The sequence below is a fragment of the Pygocentrus nattereri genome, chromosome 13 (genome assembly GCF_015220715.1).
Source record: "Pygocentrus nattereri isolate fPygNat1 chromosome 13, fPygNat1.pri, whole genome shotgun sequence".
NCBI lineage: Eukaryota > Metazoa > Chordata > Actinopteri > Characiformes > Serrasalmidae > Pygocentrus > Pygocentrus nattereri.
Genome location: NC_051223.1, coordinates 10,920,233 through 10,938,225, shown reverse-complemented (window position 1 = coordinate 10,938,225; position 17,993 = coordinate 10,920,233). Strand labels below are relative to the sequence as shown.

Sequence of the window (17,993 nt, the reverse complement as noted above, 5' to 3'; positions counted from 1 at the left end):
ACATGGTGGGCTGTGCGGCCCTCCAAAGAAATGCCACCTCACACCATTACTGACCCACTGTCAAAACGGTCATGCTGAAGGATGTTGCAGGCAGCAGATCGCTCTCCATGGCTTCTCCAAACTCTGTCACGTCCGTCACATGTGCTCAGTGTGAACCTGCTTTCATCTGTGAAGGTCACAGGGCGCGAGTGGCGAATTTGCCAATCCTGGTGTTCTCTGGCAAATGCCAAGCGTCCTGCCCGGTGTTAGGCTGTGAGCACAACCCCCATCTGTGGACGTCGGGCCTTCATACCATCCTCATGGAGTCGGTTTCTAACCATTTGTGCAGACACATGCACATTTGTGGCCAGCTGGAGGTCATTTTGCAGGGCTCTGGCAGTGCTCCTCCTGTTCCTCCTTGCACAAAGGCGGAGGCAGCGGTCCTGCTGCTGGGTTGTTGTCCTCCTACGGCCTCCACCACGTCTTCTGGTGTACTGGCCTGTCTCCTGGTAGCGCCTCCAGCCTCTGGACACTACGCTGACAGACACAGCAAACTTTCTTGCCACAGCTCGCATTGATGTGCCATCCTGGGTGAGCTGCACTACCTGAGCCATTTGTGTGGGTTGTAGAGTCCGTCTCATGCTACCACGAGTGTGAAAGCACCACCAACATTCAAAACTGACCAAAACATCAGCCAGAAAGCATCAGTACTGAGAAGTGGTCTGTGGTCCCCACCTGCAGAACCACTCCTTTATTGAGTGTGTCTTGCTAATTGCCAATAATTTCCACCTGTTGTCTGTTCCATTTGCACAACAGCATGTTATATTGTGTTGTTTAAGTGTTCCCTTAATTTTTTTGAGCAGTGTGTATATATATATATATATATATATATATATATATATATATATATATATATATATATATATATATATGAACTATTTTATTTACTATCCAGTACCACCAGTGAACCTATGAACCTACATGTGTCTTCTGAGTTTATATGGAATGTTGATGATGGAAGATAGTGGGAAATCTGACATTCGATTAGAGGCCTGGCTCCCATCACCACCACTGTAAACAATTCTGACTCTAGAACTGCTCTGAACGCAAAAATGGTAGAATTCCCCTTTAGGTCACAGAACCGTTATCTAGGCCAAATCATCCCTTTAATCTAAACGTAGCCCTAAACTTAAAAAAGGTGGTTCTTCAAGGATTCTTAGCAAAAAACAATGGTTCTAAATAAAACCTTGAATCATCCCTTGAATCAACCATTTGTATTCTTAAATTGTTCTCTGTATGGTGAAATGGTTCCTCAAATAAATGGAGAATATGTTGTATATGGTTCCATATACCACCAAAAAGGGTTCTTCTACTGTTTGCATACTTAAGATTATAACAACAGCAGAACCCTTTTTGGTGCTATTTAAAACGAACACATTCTCCATCGATCTGAAGAACCATTTCACCATATAAAAAGTTTTTACAAAATGTTTCTTTGAGTGTTGATGGTTCTTTACTAAAGAACTTAGTTTTTACTAAAGAACCCTTGAAGAACCAAATTTTTGAACCCTTGAAGAACCAAAGTATTTAGAACTTTTTTTGAAAAGGGTTCCATATACCACCAAAAAAAGGGTTCTTCTACTGTATACAAACTTGACATGGTGACAGTACCAGAACCCTTTTTGGTGCTATTTAGAACCATATACAACACATTCTCCATTTATCTGAAGAACCATTTTACCATGTAAAGAACAGTTTAAGCATGCAGATGATTATTTGAGTGTTGATGGTTCTCTATTGTCTTTACTAAAAAACACGTAAAGCATGAAATGGTTCTACATAGAACTCATGGTTGCGCACAGAACCATTCCCTTTACTGAAGAAGCCTTACAAAGCCTTTTAGCGCTTTATTGAGTGTACACAGTAAATGTGTGATTACGTCATACAGTGACGGTACTGGCCCTTTAAAGGTGCTCGGCACTTTCCGGAGGTTTCCGCCGATGCTCCGAATCCGCCGGGGTGGGCCGGGACAGTGAATGTGGGCTTTTCTGCTCTACATCACAACCTGGAATAAACACAGACCCATACACACGAAGATCTGCTGCCGCCTCGAAGAAGCTACACCGCCGCTTCACCAATGCAGGCTATTAAATGCGTGGTGGTCGGCGACGGGTGAGTGACCATGATTTTGTCAATGGGGGGAGAGAGGGGGGTGGGGGGCGGTGGTGGCAGAACCTCAGACACGGTTCTGCAATGCAAAAACACATTTGTGCACACAGTATTTGTCATTGCAAGAGCCAAATTCTGTTCTCCAGTCAGAACCATAAAGCATATTTTGCTTGAAAATGACTAACGATATTATTTTGAGCTACATCCCGAGAAATCCAGTCATTTTCCATCTTGTTCAAGGCAAAATTAGTTAATCACTTTGTTTTTAGTGACTGAACCATATTCGAATTTCCCGTTCCACCTTAAATGGTGTGGCAGTTACATTCTAGCTCCTGAACCATTTAAGGTGGAACGGGAAGATCGAAAAACAAACCTAACGTCAAGCAGAGGAGGACCGGGCGACACGATACAGAAGTATCAGTGATACCGATACATCGATGTTTACATATCGATATTTATATATCGATGATAAGTGTTCATCCTGACCACTCAACCCATATGGAAGAAAAATAATCATAAATCAAATGTATTTTTGCAATGTATGTAAATGCCCAAAAACATATTTGTTAAGTATTTTGTTTTCATATGTTTTCAAAAGGATTTGACAAACACAACTGCATACATTTATTTTTGTCTGTGTGTAATATTTCCCCATACATTTTAGAATAAATGTATTTTAAATATATTTGGGTAATATGGTGATATGTTCTGAAATACATTTTAGTTTTTGGAATGTATTTCAAATATTTAAAGATACATGTTCATTCATTTTCTTTCCATATGGGAAAGCATCTACATGTAGGGGTGGGCGATATGGCAAAACATTTCTGAGATTTAATCAGACAAAGTAGAACCTGTAGTGCCGCATATTAAAATACAACAACAAAAACAACAACAATAATAATAATAATAATAAACCTATTTCAAGTTTTATAAACTGCACCGCACCAAATCCAGTGAAACAGGCCTAATGTTTCTGACTTTGTAATGAAACATGCAGTCAGTCAGTGTTTTTTTTTTTAAGTACTGGCAATGTCCAATGTATCATGACATAATTTATCATGATAACGATAAAATATCATCATATTGCCCAGCCCTACCTACATGTATAATTGTGTGTGCTTTAGCCGCTTCACTGTGAAACCAATCCAATCAAATGAAAATATCTCAGAAACTCAAACCTGGAGTGAAAAGTGATCTTAGTAAGTATCTGTCGCCCGAGTATCACTCTGTAAGAAAACGGGTGGTATCGTCCATCCCTAAGACTGAAGGGCTGCCACTCCCTCCACAGCGGTCAGAGCGGATGTGAGCACAGTGAACGTGAGTATTTCCCTGGACTGTCCCTGCTCACTCTCCTGACAGAGGGAGTGTGGCCTCGGGCAGAGTGAATCTGGGACAGAGTCTGTCACTAACACTCACACTCAAACATAGTTCGTTGTCCCGTACTTGTGCTAAGCAATGATAAAGCTGAATGTACATCGACCCACCCCCTCGCTCAAGTGCCCCTTAGACCTGTGGGAACCAATGTAATTGTATACTTTTACATCATTATAGTACACTGATGACCAGTTTCCCAGACCCAGACTAGGCCTGTGCCTGGACTCAAAAGGAAAATCACCATTGACTTTACAAATTAGCCAAGATTAGACTTGTTTGTATGGGAAACTGCCTATAAAAGGGTTAACAGGTGAATTACTTTGCCATTTCTCTCTCTCTCTCTCTCTCTCTCTCTCTCAGGGCTGTGGGAAAGACCTGTCTACTGATCAGCTACACCACCAATGCCTTCCCGGGCGAGTACATACCCACAGTGTGAGTACCCTGAGGCCTTAAACTCCATTAGCCTATTTAGCCATGTTTCTGTCTGACCCCTATTCAAATGGATGCTCTCTCAGCCTGCTTTCACACACTTTAATGCAGCCTCCCCACCCCTTATGCCTTATATGTAGTCATGGGGTGGGCAATATGCACTATATTTATATATAATATGTCGTAAATTACATCACAGTATGCTTTTCTGAGCTTATTGTGGACCAATACTTAAAGAACACTGACCAACTGCATGTTTAATTACAAAGAGAGCTTAATTAGGCCTGTTTAATTTGATTTAGTACAGCACAGTGGGTTTTATTGGCTCTGTTTTGTCTGTTCAAACACAGTATTATTAGTATTATATTTTTGCCATATCGCAAAAGTAGTGTAGAGAAAAGAAGTGGTGTCTGAAATTTGCTTTAAAGTTCTACAGCACAGTAGGGCCTGACCGATACAGCCGGTAATATCGTCCGATATTGACAACATCTGAACAGTTTTATTGATGTGATATGTGTAGATAATGAGCATCTTTTTTATATGTGACATCGCTGGGATTCGAACTCACAGTCTACCATGAAACCTAAAAACAGATGGTACCGTGAAACACATAAAAGCTCTGTTTAACTGCAGTACATGACACAAAAAAGCCTGAATTGGAGGATCTGACAGTCATAAAAAATGTAAAGTGTATCTAAACATCACCTTTAGTGTAGGAATAACATGCTATAACACAACTGTACGTTTTAAATGAAGAGAACTACTAAAAATGCGAAAAGCAGTATATAATAAACTGAAACCGAAACTGCAAACTGGAGAGACTTCAGTGTGAGAGGGCTGCTTTTTAAAAGAGGCACAATTTGGGGCAGCCAATCAGAATAGAGCTCATTTACAAAACTGTCTTAAAGGCACGGTAACAAAAAAATGCCTGTTTGAACCTCTGGATCAAATCCTCTATCTCTGTATCTGTGTCTATATCTTTGTGATGATCCGGCTCCGAAATCTAGTTCAAACCCTTCCTGAATCCGTAGAGCCGCCCTTTCCATTCCATCTCATCACGAGATCATACGACACTCACATCCAGAGTTATGAGCCTATGAAGAGGGGCTGAGATCCACGTCATCTGCTTCTTACCTTGTGGAGCTGCTGGATTCGTGTGTCCCTCTACATTATGTGTGAAACTGACTGATGGACACTCAGGAAATCACTAAGGACTGACTGCCACGCCGGAAACCCTTCATTCTTCATTCAGTCCACAACGGAGACTTGTGTGAAACATCGTCAGAGAGTTTACAGCTGCTGAAGCTGCTGCAGCGGGTTTGGAAAATAGTGATGAAGATAACGGGGCGTTTAGATATGAAACATATGAGGATCCTGTTCTCTGAAGAGCCTTTAGAGGAGAGTTTAGGAAGAGAGGAACAGATCCAGAGAGAATGAACTCAGAGCCCTAATTGTAAGGGATAAAGACAGCTTGGAAAATGATCATGATGAAAAAAATGATGAATTTTGACTTGTTTTGTACATAAAACCACACCAATGTCATCGAAGGATGCATGGGGAAATAAATTAGGCAGAAATAGGCAGATTATGGGCCCTTTAAGACAGGAATCTGGTGTCAAGTCACCACAAAGGCTGATTAGCATTACCATGCAAGAACCAGGGAGACTCTATGGCTCTGTGGAGCTGATGAGCTATGAGGTGATTCCGATCGCCGCCCAGGTCCAGAACCAGGGTGAATTTTTGGAATGTGGTGTCAGAATTTTAATATTCATGCTCACCACAGAAATAAATGGCTGTTCGTTTATGGTCAGCGGTTTGGAATAGAGGTCAGATTTTGGAATGTGTCGGGTATTTTTCACATTATAACATTATAACAATAGCAGATTCCTCATACATTCTTCACATACCACAGCTTTAAAGCACCATCTAATGGGCGTCATTTTTGTCCAGATTCGATAACTATTCCGCCAATGTGATGGTGGATGGGAAGCCGGTCAATCTCGGCCTGTGGGACACAGCAGGACAGGAAGACTATGACCGCCTTCGCCCACTCTCTTACCCACAGACGGTGAGCAGGCAGATCTCTTATGTAGGCCTGTTGCAATTATTACATAATCACACACACACACACACACACATACACACACACCCACACACACATACACAGACACATTAACTCACACCTAGGGGCACTTTAACATGTCCAATTGGCCTGACTGGAAAACCTAGAGGAAAACCACGCAGACACGGGGAGAACATTCAAACTCCGCACAGAAAGGACCCTGGTTACCAGGCCGGGGGAATCAAACCCAGCTGTGAGGCAACAGCGCTACCCACCACACCACCATGCCGCCTATTACATATTCACCTAATCGCAAATATGACTGTAATTATTTAATACCAAACTTATTTTCCTTAGCCTTAAATTTCTCTAAACAAGCAAAATGTGAACTGTGAGGCAAATAAATGTATTGCTTTCAAAACATTATGGGCTTGATAACTAAACAATTCAGCTTCTTCTAACTCTAAGGGTTCATTAGTAAAGACAGTGGTTCTAACTAGAACCATGAACACTCAGAGAACCCTTTGCATGCTTAAATGTTTTTGGCGTGGTGAAATTGTTCTTCAGATTGATGGAGAATGTGTTGTGTATGGTTCTGTACAGAACCATTTTCTTTACTAAACTCAATCCTTGAACTCAACCCTGGAACTGATGATTTGCAGATTTTGAAAATGGTTTTATGTAGCACCAAAAAGGGTTCTTCTACTGTTACCCACACTTAAAAAAGATGGTTCTTCAAGGGTTCCTAAGTAAAGAAAATGGTTTTATATAGAACATGATTAAAGGGTTCTTTTCATGATGAAATGGTTCTTCAGATCGGTGAAAACTACTGTGCTGTAGATTTAAAAGGGTTCTATGTGGCACCAAAAAGGGTTATTCTATTGTTATGATTTCAAGCTTGTAACAATACCATTTTGATGCTATAAAAACCTTTTTCAAATAGGTTCTATATAGAACCATATACAGGACATTCTTCATCAATCCAAAGAACCATTTCATGATGCAAAGAACACTTTAATCATGCAAAGGGTTCTTTGAGGGTTCATGGTTGCGCACAGAATCATTTTCTTTACTAAAGAACCCTTGAAGAACCATAAGTGTTCGAGCTCGATATCATGACTATGCAGAAGCCTTTTTGGAGCTGCAGAGAAACATTTTCAGTCTTTATCAGTGAAACTAGTATTAGCTACTATTATACAACAGTTAGTTCCGGCCATGCGAGATGATTGGTTGAGAGGCGTTCTAACTGTGCTGTTATTTCACCATAACATCACAGGTTTTTTACAAACGTCAATATCACTCCGTTGAGACGCCGTTGCTAAGCAATGACTCTGACAGCTGTAGGAGACGCTCAGCAATTTGAACGTTTTTACTTCTTACTTTGCCACAAACAGAAAACGGACACTTTTAAGACCACATCTGACCGATAGCCGATTTGGTCCGACTCTAAAGATGAGACAACACTAAATTCCCAAACTGTCGTCACCACTGAGCAGCTTTTCAGTCGCAGCTGTGACAGAAGAACAGCTAAACAACCTGGAATCAGCCAGAAATGAACCCAATACCATTCGCCAAACTAAACGGGCTGTAAGAAGCTTTACAGACTGGCTGGAACAAAACAACATTAATACTGATCTGGAAAAACTGACTAAACTGAGGTGAATATTGGGTCAGTTTTATGGCTCAGTCTGATTTGGTCAGACTCTGAAGATCAGACTACACGTTTGGCGAATGGTATTGGGTTCATTTCTGGCTGATTCCAGGTGGTTTAGCTGATCTTCTGTCGCAGCTGCTGACTGAAATACTGCTCGGTGTTGACGACAGTTTGGGAATTTAGTGTAAGGAACTGGAGAACGAACTGCTGGCTGTGCAGCGAGTGGGCGGAGCTTGTTACGCTGATGTAGCAAAAAGCTGCTCGTTAAGGAGCTATAATTTGGAGGAAGGAACTGAACATTAAAACATATTAAATGCTGCATTCACGGCCCAGTTTATTCATTTGTTACTTTATTTATTTAACTGTTGTATTAAAGCAGTAGAACATTCGAACACACAGCCGTGATGTTATTTCCTGATAACACACTCCCTCTCGTCTTCTACTGCTTAAATCAAACATAGCTGGGAAGCGAGATGGCTAATCAGTCAGTTTAGGTTTGTGCTGTAATAGTGGCGTTCCATGAACAAGACCATTAAAACGGTAAGCGCCGTTAATCATCGGCTAAAACCTCCTGATCGTGACAGTCCCACTCTTATGTGTGTAAAATGTTAATAACGCTGTGCATTTCTTTACAGGATGTGTTCTTAATATGCTTCTCCTTAGTGAGCCCAGCATCCTTCGAGAACGTCCGTGCCAAGGTTTGTTTAAAAATTTTCTCTTTATATATTTCTTGGCCAAACCAAATTCTTCTAAAATTAAATTTTAGTACATTGGATCAGGAGCTTCAGTTACATTCAGTTATTGGATCAGGAGCTTCAGTTACATTCAGTTATTGGATCAGGAGCTTCAGTTACATTGAGTTATTGGATCAGGAGCTTCAGTTACATTAAGTTATTGGATCAGGAGCTTCAGTTACATTGAGTTATTGGATCAGGAGCTTCAGTTATATTCAGTTATTGGATCAGGAGCTTCAGTTACATTTAGGTATTGGATCAGGAGCTTCGGTTACATTCAGTTATTGGATCAGGAGCTTCAGTTACATTCAGTTATTGGATCAGGAGCTTCAGTTACATTGAGTTATTGGATCGGGAGCTTCAGTTACATTCAGTTATTGGATCAGGAGCTTCAGTTACATTAAGTTATTGGATCAGGAGCTTCAGTTACATTGAGTTATTGGATCAGGAGCTTCAGTTATATTCAGTTATTGGATCAGGAGCTTCAGTTACATTTAGGTATTGGATCAGGAGCTTCGGTTACATTCAGTTATTGGATCAGGAGCTTCAGTTACATTCAGTTATTGGATCAGGAGCTTCAGTTACATTGAGTTATTGGATCGGGAGCTTCAGTTACATTCAGTTATTGGATCAGGAGCTTCAGTTACGTCAGTTTTTGGATCGGGAGCTTCAGTTACATTCAGGTATTGAATCAGGAACTTCAGTTTCATCAGTTATTGGATCAAGAGCTTCAGTTACATTCAGTTATTGGATCAGGAGCTTCAGTTACATTCAGTTATTGGATCAGGAGCTTCAGTTACATCAGTTATTGGACCAGGAGCTTCAGTTACATCAGTTATTGGATCAGAAGTTTCAGTTTCATCAGTTATTGGATCAGGAGCTTCAGTTACATTCAGTTATTGGATCAGGAGCTTCAGTTACATCAGTTATTGGATAAGGAGCTTCAGTTATAGCTTCTGTAGCTGCAGAAGTGGCTATCGTGGCTAACTACTGACACTTAGCACAATGGCTACCAAGATTACTGGCTAGATCACTTTGTTTAGTTGTCCATATGATGACAGGGCAAAGTCTGATACTTTGTTACCCTGTTCTTCAGTGGTCAGGACCCCCATGGACCCTCACAGAGCAGGTACTATTTGGGTGGTGGACCATTTTCAGCACTGCAGTAACACTGACGTGGTGGTGGCGTGTTACTGTGTGTTGTGCTGGTGTGAGCTTCAGTTACATTCAGTTATTGGATCAGGAGCTTCAGTTACATTCAGTTATTGGATCAGGAGCTTCAGTTACATTCAGTTATTGGATCAGGAGCTTCAGTTACATTCAGTTATTGGATCAGGAGCTTCAGTTACATTCAGTTATTGGATCAGGAGCTTCAGTTACATTTAGTTATTGGATCAGGAGCTTCAGTTACATCTGTTATTGGATCAGGAGCTTCGGTTATATTCAGTTATTAGATCAGGAGCTTCAGTTACATCAGTTATTGGATCAGGAGCTTCAATTACATTGAGTTATTAGATCAGGAGCTTCAGTTACATGAGTTATTGGATCAGGGGCTTCAGTTACATCAGTTATTGAATCAGGAGCTTCAGTTAAATAAATTATTCAATCAGGAGCTTCAGTTACATTCAGTTATTGAATCAGGAGCTTCAGTTTCATCAGTTATTGGATCAAGAGCTTCAGTTACATTCAGTTATTGGATCAGGAGCTTCAGTTACATCAGTTTTTGGATCGGGAGCTTCAGTTACATTCAGGTATTAAATCAGGAACTTCAGTTATACACTAAACACCTAACTGTCCTGCTGGATTGAGAATAGTCCACCAACCAAAAATATCCAGCCAACAGTGTCCCATAGGCAGCGTCCTGTGACCACTGATGAAGGACTAGAGGATGACCAGCACAAACTGTGTAGCAGCAGATGAGCTATCATCTCTGACTTTACATCTACAAGGTGGCCCAACAAGGTAGGAGTGTCTAATAGAGTGGACAGTGAGTGGACACAGTGTTTATAAACTCCAGCAGCACTGCTGTGTCTGATCCACTCATATGAGCACAACACACACTAACATACCACCACAACGTCAGTGTCACTGCAGTGCTGAGAATGACCCACCACCCAAACAGTACCTGCTCTGTGAGGGTCCATGGGGGTCCTGACCACTGAAGAACAGGGTAACAAAGTATCAGAGAAACAGATGGACTACAGTCTGTAACTGTAGAATTACAAAGTGCACCTATACAGTAAGTGGAGCTGATAAAATTGACAGTGAGTGTAGAAACAAGGAGGTGGTCAGAATGTTATGCCTGATGTATATTAGCATTTGATTTTGCCTTCTTTATGTCTGTTAATAACGAATGCCAGTACCCTTTCATGCTAATTCTTCATTCTGTGAGTTGTACAGTGGTATCCAGAGGTGAGACATCACTGCCCCAACACACCGATCATCCTGGTGGGCACCAAGTTGGACTTGCGTGATGATAAGGACACCATAGAGAGGCTGCGTGACAAAAAGCTCTCTCCCATCACTTACCCTCAGGGCCTGGCCATGGCCCGAGAGATTGGTGAGGGCAGCGAAGAGTTCTGCATGGTGACAAACCATAGAGTGACGTGAGCTTGAACCAACACTGGAGGATAAGATGAGACGAGGGCTGAATTAATGTAGTGAATCCAAACACGTTCTGGTGCTTTACAGATCACATTACAGCCCCAAACTAAATGACTTCTGTGCAGTTTGAACATTGAGAATAATTCACAAATTACGTAATTGATTACAAATACCCTGAGCAAATTTCTGTGTAATTGAGTGTGTGAGGTGTAAACAGAGAGATTCTGAGCAGTTTGGTGTAAAATGGTTCAGATGTCTTTACAGTGGTGGTGATAGGAACCAGGGGTCGCCATGACTACAAGACTACTATAGACATTTTATTTACCATCCAGAACCACCAGAGAACCTACATGAGTCTTCTGAGTTTATGTTGAATGTTGATGATGGGAAATAGTGGAAAATCTGGAATAATAAGTTTTCTTTAGGGACTATTTTGCCTCACAGCACCCTGCATATCTCCCTCTACCATGAATGGAGTTAAAAGTTAAAACTATCATAAAACAGCGTCTCAGTCATCAGGCAGGGAATTCATAATAAATTCATTTCATGTAGGAACTTTTTGTGAGTGAGCTTTTAGAGAGGGACGTCTGGTTCCTATCACCACCACTGTGAATAGTTCTGACTCTGTCAACTTTACATAAATGGCCTAAACAGACCCAGGTGCAGAAGATCAGCCATGCATGACCTGACATGACCCTGTTGTGTTTGGAATATAGAAGGACTTCAGCTGCCTTTTCTACAGGCTGGAGGCTCAGAGTAAGGTGCCGGACTCTCAGAGCCAGTGGCTTTATGGTCTGTGTTGTCATGTGCTTGAGCTTGTTCAGCGGAGCACAGAGGCCCATTGTCTGAAGCATGAGGAGGAGCCCGAGAAAGATGTTTGGCAAACTGAATGGCCACTGTGGAGAGAGCCACCCGTCCATAGAACAGAGGGCTCCTTTGTGGCATGTGCGTTTCTCCAAGCCGCCGTCCTGAGACTAAGCGCCGCTTTAGAACTCGCCAGGAACAATAAATGCCTGAGATAAACAAAACCACTGCCCAGATAATCATCTCTGGAGCTCCTGCACTCTCACTTCCCCGAGTGCTGTTCCAGCTAAATTAATAATTTCCTCTAATTATGTATTTCCTGGGCTCTGTTACTCGTTTTCCATTGACAAAGCTCTGGTGCTCAATCTGGAGCCAAAGCTGGGAACAATTTAGGGGTGCAAATTTGACATGACAAGTAGGCGGGGCCAACATGGTGAGGCTCTAACAGACATACAATAGTTGCACCACATAAAAGTTGCAGATTTCAACTAGGTAAACAAAGAACATATCCAAAACAAAAAAATATTCTTATGATATGTCAACTTTAAAAAACTCAAACAAACAGTATTATTCACAGAAAATCACCTTGCCTGAAGACTGAAACCCTGCGAATTGTGCTACCCCCTAAATTTGCACCAGTGGAACCAGTAACCCTTTTTAAGAACCATTCTATGTTTCCACTGGCTTGAGAGACGAGCTTTTACGATTTGAGAGTGGGGCTTCCCAGGCCTAGAATAGTCCAAAATTCTGCCAATTTTACTTTTTGGCTTATATTTTAGTTCCTTTGCTGTATTTTTTCAGTTTGTTTATATTTTTGTTGTTCTTGTGAATCCAGCTTCAGTCAACTAGTATTTTAGTAAACACTTCAGCTACTACTCACTTAAAAGAATGGTTCTTCAAAGGTTCTTCACTTAAAGAACCCTTTGCATGATTAAAGGGTTTACATCGCAGATGTTTTCTTTAGATTGATGGAGAATGTGTTGTATACAGTTCTATATAGCACCAAAAAGGGTTCTTCTATTGTTACAATGTCAAACTTGTTACAATAGAAGAATACTTTTCAGTGCTCTATAGAACCCTTTTAAAAAAGTTTCACATTCACCATCAGTGTGAAGATCTTTTTCACCATGCAAAGAACCATTTAAGCAGGCAGAGGGTTCTTTGAGTTTTCATGGTTCTAGAACCCGTGACAAAAATTTTTAAGAGTGTAAGCTTCAGGCTGATGATTTTCTGATTCTCATTTTTCCTAAAAACTGGGAAAACCAGACCTTCCTTGTTTGCTGTTTAGACAGCAGCTTTTGGAAACCACTTTTGTTCTACCCACAGCCTCCTGTACCACTTGTTGAGACCAGAGTCAGAATATCTCAGATTTTCACGTTGACCAAGAACCATTATTTGCACTGTGAACACAAAATGGTTTGAGATTGTGGTGTGTTCAAATCATCCTCCTAGATTTGTGATCAAGGAAGCTGAGTGGCAGACAAAGCCTTAAGTATAAGTGATGAACTTGGGCAAGTGTTACCCCATTTGTGTGGCGTCATCAGCTGGTACATCAGTTGTCCCCACCTGCCTGAAGACCGCCACCATCATCCCAGTCCCTAAGAGCTCACAGTGACAGGAATGAATGACTATCGGCCAGTAGCCCCCAACCCAATAGTCACAAAGTGCTTTGAAAGACTGGTTATGACCCACATCAAAGCCAACATTGACGTCACTGGGGATCCATACCAGTACGCGTACCGAAAAAAACGATCCACAGAGGATGCCATCTCCTCTGTTGTCCATACTGCCCTCACCCACCTGGAGAGTAAGGATTCTTATGTCCGTATGCTCTTTGTGGATTTCACATCGGCCTTTAACACCATGATTCTCCAGACCCTGGCTTACAAACTCCATACATTTGGACTGAGCACCTCTCTCTGCAATTGGGTCTTGGATTTCCTGACTAACAGGCCGCAGTCTGTGAGGATTCACATCTCCTCCTCCACCATCATCCTCAGCACTGGCTCCCCTCAGGGTTGTGTGCTGAGCCCCCTCCTGTTTACACTGCTCACATATGACTGCTCAGCTATCCATCCAGGCTGTCATATTGTAAAGTTTGCGGACGACACGGCAGTGGTTGGACGCGTCACAAATAGTGATGAGTCTGGCTATAGGCAGGAGGTGGAACACCTGGAGAGTTGGTGCATTGTGAACAATCTCTGCATCAATGTGGAGAAAACAAAGGAGATGATTGTGGATTTCAGAAGGGGCAACACCATCCCTCCCCTCCCCCTACACATCGGAGGATCTGCAGTGGAAGTGGTCTCCAGCTATAGGTACTTGGGCGTAGACCAACGTAATAATCTTACCTGGAGTGATAACACTTCCAGCCTGATCAGGAAGGCACATCAGCGCCTCTACGTCCTCAGACAGTTGAGGCGTGCTGGACTCGGGAGCTCAGTCCTCACCTCATTTTATAGATGTGCGGTGGAGAGCATTCTGTGCTCCAACATCACCGTGTGGCACGGAAACTGCTCTGCGGCAGAAAGGAAAGCTCCTCGGAGGGTGGTGAAGGCTGCTCAGAGGACTGTTGGAGTCAGCCTTCCCACCACCATGGACATTTATACCTCCAGATGCAGTAAAAGGGCCACTGGCATCATGAAGGACCCCACTCACCCAGCACACACACTTTTTGTCCCGCTCCCCTCAGGTAGGAGCATTGAGAGTAAAACAACCAGACTGAGGAACAACTTCTTCCCTGAAGCCGTAAGACTCTTAAATTGCAATGGCACTTCATGTCCACTTATTTATCTCTGCTGCTGTACTGAATCAGTGCCTCCACTATGACACCCCTAACACATGTCACTTTATACATGTCACTTATACATCACCAGTATTAAGATGTACATCTTCTACCTCGTACTCATGCTGCTGTGTTTCATGCTGCTGTTATTTGCACCTTTTATTTGCACCTTCTATTTATTGTTTATGTTACTTTTGGGAGTTAACTGGGACTATGAGTACAATGTTTCGTTCCACCTCATGAACCATATGTGATGTGAATGACAATAAAGCCTTATCTATCTATCTATCTATCTATCTATCTATCTATCTATCTATCTATCTATCTATCTATCTATCTATCTATCTATCTATCTATCTATCTATCTATCTATCTATCTATCTATCTATCTATCTATCTATCTATCTATCTATCTATCTATCTATCTATCACAGTGGTGGTGATAGGAACCAGACATCCACCTCTAAAAGCTCCCTCACAGAAAGTTCCTTCATGAAATGGCTATGAATTCATTGCCTGATGACTGAGACGCTGTTTTGTGATAGTTTAGAGAACTTAAACTCCATTCACGGTGGAGGGATACATGCAGGGCGCTGTGTGGCAAAATAGTCATCAAGGAAAACTTATTTTGTGAAGACATCTAAGCCTTTTCACTCCAAACCACTCTGAATCTCTCTGATTACACCTCACACTCTCATGTGTTGTGCAGAAATGCTGAGAAATTTTATGATAAATACATCAGGCTCATTGCACATTCAGTGGAAGGGAGCATGTCTATGAACTAGCTACTCCTCAGTATGATGTAAACATCTGTGCTGACCTCTTGCCTCTGTTTTATCTCCATGTAGGTGCTGTGAAATACCTGGAATGCTCGGCTCTGACCCAGCGTGGCCTGAAGACCGTGTTTGACGAGGCAATCCGTGCCGTCCTCTGTCCTCCACCAGTCAAGAAGCGTGGTAGGAGGTGCACACTGTTCTGAAAGCTGGACAAACCATTGGCAGCTTCCTGCCCTCACTGCTCAACACTACAGTAACTGTGAAGCGGCCCACACCAACCACTACGTACAGGTTCCGAGACAGGCGCCTCCATCCCCCGAGGCTTTTCCACAAGGAGAGTAATAGGTGTGTGTGTATGTGAGTCGTTGGCATGACTTGACCCATAGGATGTCGGTCAGGAGCATCATGGTAGATGGCTGACCAAGTGCTTTTGTTGTTTTCCCTTTCACATTGTCTTCTATGAGGCGTTTTAGTGGTAAATCAGGTGTGTGTTGACGAGGAGATGTTTCACTGTAGCTCCTGAAGAAAGGCATAGGAATGGGATAATTAAGTTTTGGGAAAGTGTGGCTGCAACTTAGTAAAGTGTGGGAATGAGATAATTAAGTTGTGGCTATGATTCATTAAGGTAGGGTAATGAGATAGTATGTTTTGGCCATGAAGTAGTAAGGCGTGGTAATGAAATAATGCCGTGGCCATCAGTTAGAAAAGTGTGGAAATGAGATAATTAAGTTGTGGCCATAATTTAATAAGACATTTTTATGGCACTTAAACTTATGAAAGCATATTCAGTTTACATACATTCTTATAAATAAAGGTGCTATAACATGTTCTTTGAAATGATGTCATTGGAGAACCACTTTTAGCTCCTGGAAGAGCTTTCAGTCAGCCTCAGTGGGTTCTTTTTTGTGAAGAACCGTCTTAAAGCTAACCTAATGTGCAGGATCTACTCCAGTTTACGTTTTTTCCAAGACAAGAACCTCTGATTTGATGAACAGAGAGATTCAGAGCAGTTTGGTGTGAAATGGTTCAGATGTCTTTACAGTGGTGGTGATAGGAACCAGGGGTCGCCATGATTACAACACAGATATAGACATTTTATTTACCATCTAGAACCACCAGAGAACCTACACAAGTCTTTATATAGAGTTTATATGGAATGTTGATGATGGAAAATAGTGGAAAATCTGGAATAATAAGTTTTCTTTGGGGACTATTTTGCCGCACAGCACCCTGCATGTCTCCCTCCACCATGAATGGAGTTTTTCATGGAGTCATCATGGAGTCAACCATTTCATGTAGGAAGTTTCTGTGAGGGAGCTTTTAGAGGGGGACGTCTGGTTCCTATCACCACCACTGTGAACAGTTCTGACTGTTTCTCTAGAACAGAGCGTTTCACACCAAACCACTCTGAACCACTCATTTTACATCTAAACCATGTAATTATGCAGGAATTTTGAAAAATCAGTGGATTAAGAGTTTAGGGAAGTAACTGTAAGAGTGGTCTGTGTGTTATACAGGATTAATATTTGATGGTTTTATGTTTTTTCTTTCTTTTTGGAAAAAGGAAAATGCTTTGTTTGGTCAACAGTAGATTAGAAGATTAGTTCCTTTTTAATCCCCAGAAGGTCTTCGGAGTGAAAAAAGCCGATGAGATGGTCTTTAAATGTAATTTGCATGTCAGGCTGAGAAGCCTTGGTATCCTGAAAGCCTCTTTAGGCTCAGGCTCATGTAGGGGGGGGCTCTCCTCCTCCACTTTGGAACAGCCTCCTCTTGTCTGCATGCTGTATGGATGTGAGTGTTTTCTTATAAAGGCGTGAGTGAGTGGTGTTTATGGTCACTAAGCAGTGTCCTGCATCGGTGCTACAGCCTTCCACTTCCTACACTGTTATTAACTCTAAAGCTGGAGGGGAGAAATCATGTTCACAGCTGCCAAAATACATTCAGTGAATCAATATTTGTCCGTCTATTTAAAAACACAATGTTTTAAATGAGGAATGCATTAATAAATCTGTTCACGTCTTAATCATCTTCTGACGTCATTGGTCTTTTCAGTAGCATCTGACATGGACCTCGTAGTTTGTCTGCACTCAGCCTCCAAATTAGGGGTCTTTATCCATTTATCTCTGTGAAAAATGAATGCTGTTTTGCTGCCATCTCACCCTGTAATGAGCAAAAAAGTATGCGGGTTGTTCTCCTTTTGGAGGGGAAACCATGTCACAGAGGTTTCAGGACTTAAAAAGATGCTTAAAATATCAGTCACAGCCAGTCAGTCTGTACATTTATACAGTTGAGCTAAGATTAAATGACACTTTTCCTTTATGATTCTCAGATTTTTTATTTATCCTGTTTCATATTCGCTCTGCATCTGTAAAACAGCTCATCACAAAACCAATTTTCACCATTTTTAATATAAAACAATATGTTTAAGAGGTTTAACTTTAAGGAATTTGTGTGAAACAGATTCATGTTTACTTTTTATGTCATTAAAGTTATACTAAAATTTAAAAAATATGTATTTTATTAGAATAATTCATCTCAGATTTCGGTCACTGGCATTATCAGGACTCTTATTTTACATTTTAACACAGTATTTTCAGCTCTTTTGGACCAAGGCTTATCA

General features: G+C 41.6%; 1 protein-coding gene across 2 annotated transcripts; it reads left to right on the top strand.

Moving 5' to 3' along the window:
* Window positions 1-1,975: 1,975 nt before the first annotated feature.
* rac3b (Rac family small GTPase 3b) lies at window positions 1,976-16,491 on the top strand. Of its 2 annotated transcripts, none has more exons than XM_037544373.1 (6): window positions 1,976-2,151; window positions 3,886-3,957; window positions 5,905-6,022; window positions 8,306-8,368; window positions 10,805-10,967; window positions 15,445-15,506. In XM_037544373.1, the coding sequence occupies exons 1-6, from the start codon at window positions 2,117-2,119 to the stop codon at window positions 15,504-15,506; spliced, it is 513 nt and encodes a 170-aa protein (XP_037400270.1). In that variant the 5' UTR covers window positions 1,976-2,116. The 2 variants fall into 2 exon arrangements, with proteins under 2 accessions (XP_037400270.1, XP_017580868.1); XM_017725379.2 differs by having other exon boundaries at window positions 1,981-2,151; window positions 10,805-10,964; window positions 15,446-16,491.
* The last annotated feature ends 1,502 nt before the right edge of the window (window positions 16,492-17,993 follow it).

What these genes read in the sequence shown, in the direction of transcription:
- rac3b (XM_017725379.2), top strand. Translation starts at nt 2,117, where the DNA reads ATGCAGGCTATTAAATGCGTGGTGGTCGGCGACGG. An exon ending in TGCGTGGTGGTCGGCGACGG is followed by an intron (nt 2,152 to 3,885) that starts GTGAGTGACCAT and finishes TCTCTCTCTCAG; the next exon opens with GGCTGTGGGAAAGACCTGTC. An exon ending in TCGAGAACGTCCGTGCCAAG is followed by an intron (nt 8,369 to 10,804) that starts GTTTGTTTAAAA and finishes TGAGTTGTACAG; the next exon opens with TGGTATCCAGAGGTGAGACA.